The 7,990-nt window shown below is 35.1% G+C and overlaps 1 protein-coding gene across 1 annotated transcript in view; it reads left to right on the top strand.

Annotated features, from left to right (window-relative positions):
* Positions 1-2,697: 2,697 nt before the first annotated feature.
* VIPR2 (vasoactive intestinal peptide receptor 2) overlaps positions 2,698-7,990 on the top strand; it is a gene marked incomplete in the record, with an annotated part of 45,067 nt that continues 39,774 nt past the window's right edge. Inside the window, 1 exon segment of the mRNA XM_072412613.1 lies at positions 2,698-3,149. Coding sequence (XP_072268714.1) covers positions 3,099-3,149 — 51 coding nt within the window.

Genomic DNA, 7,990 nt, shown 5'->3' with positions numbered 1-7,990 from the left:
GCAACCAATAGCAACTTACCTTATCGGTTCTTTTCAGTGTAATCATTTGGTGACCCCGTATCTAAGGTCACTGAACTTACCTTTCATGTCAATATAAGATTCATTTTTATTCATCCTCTTACTAATTTAAGAAGCACCACTGGGTTATTTTTACTTAAGAATTGGAGTCATCATCCATGGGTTTAAAATACAAAAGATCTATAGCTCTATATATAGAAATGTATTTTCATACCCCCTTCTCTTGCTCGTTTTTCTTATACTTCACAGCATGGCTCAAGAATTTAGAAATTTATGAGAGTGTTCTTGCTGCCTGTTGACTAATCCCTAGATCTGACCTAAAAGAATCCTCAGCTTTTGCACATTCATTTTGATGCTATTGCATTACATTCCAGCCTTCACTCTTATCTCAGGACACATTAGATATGAGGGCTGGAAAAGGAGATTCACCATCGTGTTCTGGGGGCTGATACTGATTTTATGAATCGTGTATCTCTAAAAACTTTATGGGTCTATTAATAAATGTTTTTACCCAACAGCTACATTAAATTCACACATTTTGTTTACATTGGACTCACTTACTTGAGTTTCACTTTTCCTAACTGAATCCAATGTGTAAAATGTTTACAGTTTGGATAAAAGTCAGTTGAAACATCTGTAAATAGACTCCTATGTGTGCTAATGTTTTCCAATAGTTCCTACCTAGCACCTAGTACCTAACATTTAATAAGGGTATATAGTATAGAAATGGGATCCACCAACAATAGACATAAACCCTCTAAACTGGTAATGCTAACTAGGAATTTACTGCATTAAACCAGACATACACAATGGGATTATTTATAAAGCAGTGCATTTTCTATGAGTTAATATTTCAGGAAGTCGGTTTTAAAATAGTATCTAAACGACTGTTTCTCAACCTGGGTTCTTCTAGAGGTTTCTAGGACTTCCTTGAGCAATGAGCAGTTTAGTGCTTCTTAGGTCAGTTTAGGTGACACCAAAAAAAGCTTAAAATCTAAGAGGTAGGGGAAGTAGCACATAATAGGAGGTGAGATATGAATTGGTGGGTAAGTAGTGAGATTTTAAGAGACAGAAGAAGACGGGTAGGCAAGTTTGAAAAGATGGGAAAATTAGGAGCTCTTTTAATTGTGCAGAAGCAAGCAGAATAGGGAAGACCACGTGGAAGACCATTCCAGTGAGTTGAGATAGCTCTAGAAAAGTTCTGGAGCCGTGCATGTGATGAGGTTCTGAGTGAGAAAGTCATTAGTAAGTGATTGGAGGAGTGAAGAGAGCTGCTATGGGTGTATTTTTCTATCAGTGCAGAAAGGTATTCAGGATATTCATAGCATTTTTTTAACACTGGGTTTGAATGTGAACAGTTTCGGGAGTCACCCGAATACAGGGGTTATATAGCTTCCAGAGATTTCTAGGCATCTCTTTAGAAGTCTGCAGGAATAGTAGACTGGGTCTGATTCCCTTCATATTTTACTTTGTGGCAGCAAATAGGTAAATGTATATTCTTGTCTTATTACTGAGTTTTTTGTTTTCTTTCCATATTGTTTTCCCTAAGTTATCCCATTGATGTCTGTAGGGTTCTTTTGTAAACAATGTGTTTAGTGCTTGAAATCACTTAATGTTTTGGTGATTTTATTGTCATTCTTGCATTCTAATTCTTCAATGCAGGCTTAGTGGCAAGCATTTGCCAAGGTCCCAGGTTCATATCTTGGCCAGGACACCTTCCACATTTCAAAAACATGCAATTTGGTTATTTCCCGCCCATTCAAATTGGCCATAGACTATGGTAATAACTTAGGACTATAGTAGGGACAATAAATTGTGAGCCCTTGAGTGACTATGGACTAATTTATTGGTGCTCTACAAATAAAAGTTATAAATACCCAAAATGAAATTTTGTCCTAGGTGACAACACTACTTTTCCATAGATTCTAAGACATGAATACAGTCAGAAAGAAGACATGGTGCACCAAAAAAGTGCAGTAAACCTGCGAAGGATAATATAAAACATTATAGGATTGCATTTACAAAAGCAAAACCTAAGTCAGAACTTACGATATCAGACAGCAATAAATGAAGCTGGAAAATAACCAGTGACCTCTTCTAGAAATGGCACCAGAAGCAGTGTGGTTAGTCAGAATGACAAAATCTAACAAACGAACTACAAATTCCAGGAAAGTCATGCTGCAACTCATCCAAAAGTGAATCCTAACAAAGAACCGAACATGCAGCAATACAGAACCAAAACTTCTATTAACATGTCTTGGGGTCTTTGCAAAAATAAAAAGTCCTAAAAGGGAAACTAATGTAGTTATCCTATTTTAGGACTAAAAAACTTCAATAAAAATCATTTATATTATTTTTTTTTATTTAGGTTTAGATACTATTTAAAAATGTCCATCGAATAGGGACCCCTATATTCAAATAATGTCTATTATAGCTAACATATTTTTGTACATACATACAAATGTTATAAACCTTTGTTATAAACATTTCCTGCGTTTAAAATAAACAATTATATGCTTTCAAGCTTGATTCGTAAAACGGTTTTGTTATTTAATTCTCAATCATCCAAGCCCCCCCTCCCAATTCTGATCCTGCCCACTCAGCCATTAGAATATGTAATGCATTAGAATATGAAATCCTTTGCTGCCAGTAAGGATTTCTTCTTATTGCAGAAGCTCCTGTAATGCTTCAAGTTGAGTTACTAAGTGCAATGAGTGCTCTGAATCAACAGCTCTGGAGGTTACTGAGGGAAGTTATTTTCATGTACTGACTGCTCAGCAGGTCATAATTTGTAGCTGCAAAAGAGTCGGGTAGCTTTACCGGATCTGTTTTGGAAAAAAACCTTCAAAAAGACTTTTTTATTTCAACTTTTTGAATTTTATTTTTAGATTAAATTCATTTTTTTGCACTGTGAACAGTAGGAAAGGTTTTACTTTGCTCTTTAAATTAAGAAGATAAAGCAACTGTGCAAGGCAGTATATTGAAGTGTTATTTATAAGGAAGTCTGGACCACATGCTGCTGGATCTAATGTATTGGAATGACCACCCAGGAATCTTTGTAACCTGAATTACTCTATAAGATGAAGACTGTATTGTCTGTACTGCTTCTAACTTTTCCTCTCCAGTTTATGGTGAGTATCTGGATGATGATGTAAATCTCTTGTAAATATTTCCTGAAATTAGTTATGCATGGATTGTTGATAATTATTGTCTTCACAATTATTGTTTCATTTGGAATGTTTTATGTAATAGGAATTGTTGTCCTGCTCCTTATTTTGTAAATTTGTGTAATTTCTTCTTTCATGGAGAAAATGTAAGTAGGACAGTAGTTGTGGTGCAGTGACTGTATTTCTACTTTTTTGTGATACTTGCTGGAACATAAAGGTATAAACTTTTATAAAAGACACTCTGAGTAAATGTGTGCCCCAAAAACTTTTCTAATGAATTGCTTTTACATGTGAATTTTTACACTAATAATTACAGAATATCTTATTGCTGTATGATCAATAAAGAATGAACATCACATTCTTTATTACAAATGCACCAACATGTTATGTATATCTATGTATATTCGGAAAGGTTAAATATAAGCTAATTTATGTAGCACTTTCGATGTCTGCATGTGTCTGTCAATCTATACTTTATCAATAGCTATCTGTCAATCTATGCTTCTCCTTATCAGTCCACATGTATATCAATCACACCTCTATTTACCTGCTCAGTGTTGCCCCTTCTCTCTTTCTCAGGAATGCATTTAGTGTAATATTATAGAAACATAATTAATGTTTATTTTTTAAGTATTTCATTGCAAATAGGAAAATACAACTGTATTTGCTTTAATCTTTTTTTTATTAGCATAAATTCTTATTATTACTATTATTATTATTACTACTACTACTATGCAGAACGCTTAAAAATAAGCAATATATATATATATATATATATACGGTATATATATAGAAACTAGACCAGCCTTTAGTTTATTGAATTTGCAGGAATTAAGTGTGATGTGTTTTCATTTGGCTGTATCTGTTGAAGCCTACATAGAGAGGGCACTGTTGCTCTTCCATGAATGAAATCCTGACTGAGTACTCATCAATATTTCTTTTCTGATGATTGTACTAGCTATGTTGTGCTTCATATCATGTAAATCAATATACTAGATTTGACATAGTAATATGTACAACTGATCATATATATATATATATATGATATGAGCTCTTAATATATAAGAATATAATATATTTAAAAGAAAAATTATGAAAATGCCATACATAGATGCTTAGCAAAAGAAACAGCGACAAAAACCTATCAGAAGAAGTTAATATTGAAAACACGTGTATATATATATATATATATATATATATATATAAAGTGCCGCATCCAATGGTTTTTCACCTCAGAGATGTTGGTGTTTAAGTGATTAGACCAAGTGTTCTTTTCTTGTCTACAACCAGGACTGACAACTTTGGCAATTGAACTATTAGGAGGCAGCCATATTTGCATTGTGGGGGAAATCATAAAATCCAAATGGTATTTAGGAGCCGTAGTTGTATCACAAGATAAACACATATTTACACTCTATACACACCTCTACCAGCTCAATATAAAGCATATATCTTTTTTTGTAACTGTATTTTCAAGGTGGATGCTTTATAAAATGCAGCATCCCATGCAAATCAGGCTGACATACTGTTCTGGTGCTTGGATTTGCTCTTTTATGGGCTAGAGAATAGAAATTAAAGTCTTAGTAGTGGTTATAAAGAGGAAGCTCTGTTCATCCACTAAATAGTATTTGTATTAAACTTTAAACTTTAGCAAAACCCTCCCTTTTAACCCTCCTTAGCACTCTAGCCTACGCTAGATTCCTTCATATAGACACATCCAGGTGCTTATCGTTTTCCAAGTAAACTTTCCAATGGTGGCGGTCTGCTCCAATGTTAACAAAATGCTGCTCAAAAACTTCCTAGGTGCCCCTGTCTCTACAGCCTACAGCCCTCCTCATTCTGCGCAGTCCCTTGATCTCTAGAATCTAACATTAAAATCTTCCATTTTCAATATACTAAAGTTTATATAATATCTGTTGGAATGGAGTGGCTGGAAGGTATTTTTATCTGCTCCATTTTGTATGTCATAAGATGATCCAGAAATGTAGCTGCTAATGATGCTAGAACACATAGCTCCCTCTCACATGCTGCACGTCTAATGTAAAAGAAAAAATCAGCATCTCTCAAAGCCACCAATCAGATTCAACCTGCCATGGGTTAGTGGTGCAAGAAGTATGGAGAGTAGATGTTATGCTTTACAGTCTCCAGAATGTACACTACTACTGCCCTTCTACCAACACTGTATAGGGGTGTATGTGTGTCTTGCAAGATAAAACAATTTGTATTGAATTTTTTGACAATAGCAGTGTTCTTCCAGGTAAAGGAAGACATCTGGGTACTCTAGTGGCTTCAATCTTGTAGCTGTTTATCTTCAGTGTGAAATAATAGTGTAGCTGAACTCTGTCTTTTTAAAATAACGGTATTAGTATGTGTTCCTCAATTGCATTATCATCTACACAAAGACTTCCAAAGTCCAAAGTTCTAATACACTATAAGGCACAGCTTCCTTGGGTTATTTGGAGAAAGGTTTGGTGATTTTTTTCTTTTTGTGGTTTTGTTGCTATTGTACTGCTTACAGTTCTCCTTCCTGAGCTTTTTTGGACACAGTTTCCAAAATTATATTTATTCTTAAAGAAACCTTTCTGCTTCCCATTATCAAATATTTGCTTCAGAATTTAAATATAAACGCACATCCAATGCAAGTCCACCTAATGTAGCTTTTCAATTAAGTTTTGTGCTTTTATATCACATAATAACTGGATGGGGTACATATCTACATAAGTAAGTTTATTTATAGCTTTGTTGGATAAATCCCTTTTTCCCGGCACAGTTCATCATTAAGGAAATTCCCATGTATCCTAATCTATGGAGCTGTGAAGAGCACACAATGGCCTTATAACTATGCTACTCACATGACATAAAAACAAATAATTTATTATAAATTCCCTTTACGGTAGCTGTCTTGTTAATGAACATTTTTGCGGACCATTTACCCAGCAGAATACACACTGATGAGCAGAATACTTCTGTTTATACAGATTTGTTTGCTTTGTATGTACACAGTTGCAGGTTTGTATTCACATTTGGTAACTGAACGTGTATATTTCTATCAGTTTGTAGCTGCAGATAGGGGAAAGTATGAAGTTTCAATCTGAAATACTTTCCAGTGCATATAGAGAACACAACCTACACAAGCTAGATCCCGATCTGTTTTACTGAAAGCATAGCTTTAGTGTACCAGGCCACCACACTATTTATAATGAACCTTTCAGTAACTCTACAAGCCTGCATTAGTACATTCCTGACATATCTTAATATACTGGGAGTATGTTTTTTCCCAAATCTGTACCTCTTTAAATTAAAAAGTGGTCCTTGAGGCTAGGCTGAGATGATGTCATATGAGCTGCAGTGTTCTTCTTTGAATTTTGAAGTTTTCTGAACTTGTAAGTATAGGTTTATTTTAAATCTCCTTGCTACAGGTCATCAGATATCTTACTGTTTGTCAGAGGAAGGTAATGGGAATTTGCACAGCATATGATCAAATATCATAAGGCTGCAATCCTTTCCAAATCTGATTTGGTCTGATGACATTGTCAGGGTTTACAACAAACAGTGGTGGACATAGGGAGATGCAAAGTGCTGCTTCACAATAGCCCCGGACCCTTCTCAGCCAACAGGAGCCCCCCAGGGATGCAAAGTCAGTTTGGCAGGGGGGGCCTCAAGCTGACTGCAGCATGCAGGGGAGCTGGTGTGTAAACGTTTGGCTCAGCTTTGAGATTTCAGTACGGTAATATTGTTTGCTTCAAGTTCCATCCAAAATTGACTAATGGAAATAACATTAAACTTAAGGACTTGCCTTAATTGTAATAACAACTAGATGTGATTTAAAACTGATACCAGAGTAAAACATATAACAGCTTCCCTGCCATGACTACCGATCTGTTCCCCACTACTGATCCTAACAGAGAGTGTTGCTAAGAACACAAGCATCAGATTCTCTCTCTTCTCTCCTGAGGAAGCGGATATTTCCGCGACACGCGTAGAGAATTTATACAGAATGTACCCCTCAAAGGGACACTGTAAGGAGAGATTATTGTGGTTTATAATGTTTTTATATGGTTTTATGTACTGGAAATGAGCCTTGTAATGTAAATATTAATAAAAAATGTTGTTATTTTTATAATATATGTTGTAGATATTGGCCTAAAAAAACCCGCTACAAAAATTGGTGTTCCTCACCGTATATTGTTTCTTTCTAATTCTGCACAGTCCACCACTATGTCCACCACTGACAGCAAGCTCTATATTTTTTTAAATAAATAAATTCCCCAACTCCATCCAAATCAAAGCATGTTCATACATTAGAAAAAAATTGCTGTTACATGGATATTTATAGTAAAAGAATAATAAGTAATATAAAGGATATTAAAAAAATTATCGAACATGATTTTTTATGTTCTAAACCTGTGGGGCTTATGAATTTTTTTTACAGCAGAATGCTGGGGTTCATGTCGACCAGTCCTCAACTGCTGCAAATACCTGAGTAGGAGCCGATATTTCATGATGCATTGTGACCAATGCCAACAAGGAAACAATGCAGCTGCAGTGAAATGTTTGTTGCAACCATTTGCAAATGTCTGTATACACTGTTGCTGAACACTCCTGGATGACTAGCAAATAAAAGTGAGTGTCCAGGAGTGGTTAACAGCGAGGTCAATAACCTCCCATCTGAACATAGCTTAAGAGGATCAGATATGTAGATATATATATGGAATTGAAAAGATTACAAATGACATTAAAATGTATACACACCACTACTTTATGACTTGGATCCTTATAATAACATTTGCACAGTAAAAGACCCC

This window comes from Pyxicephalus adspersus, chromosome 5 (genome assembly GCF_032062135.1).
Source record: "Pyxicephalus adspersus chromosome 5, UCB_Pads_2.0, whole genome shotgun sequence".
Classification (NCBI taxonomy): domain Eukaryota; kingdom Metazoa; phylum Chordata; class Amphibia; order Anura; family Pyxicephalidae; genus Pyxicephalus; species Pyxicephalus adspersus.
This window is presented reverse-complemented; position numbering and strand designations above follow the sequence as displayed.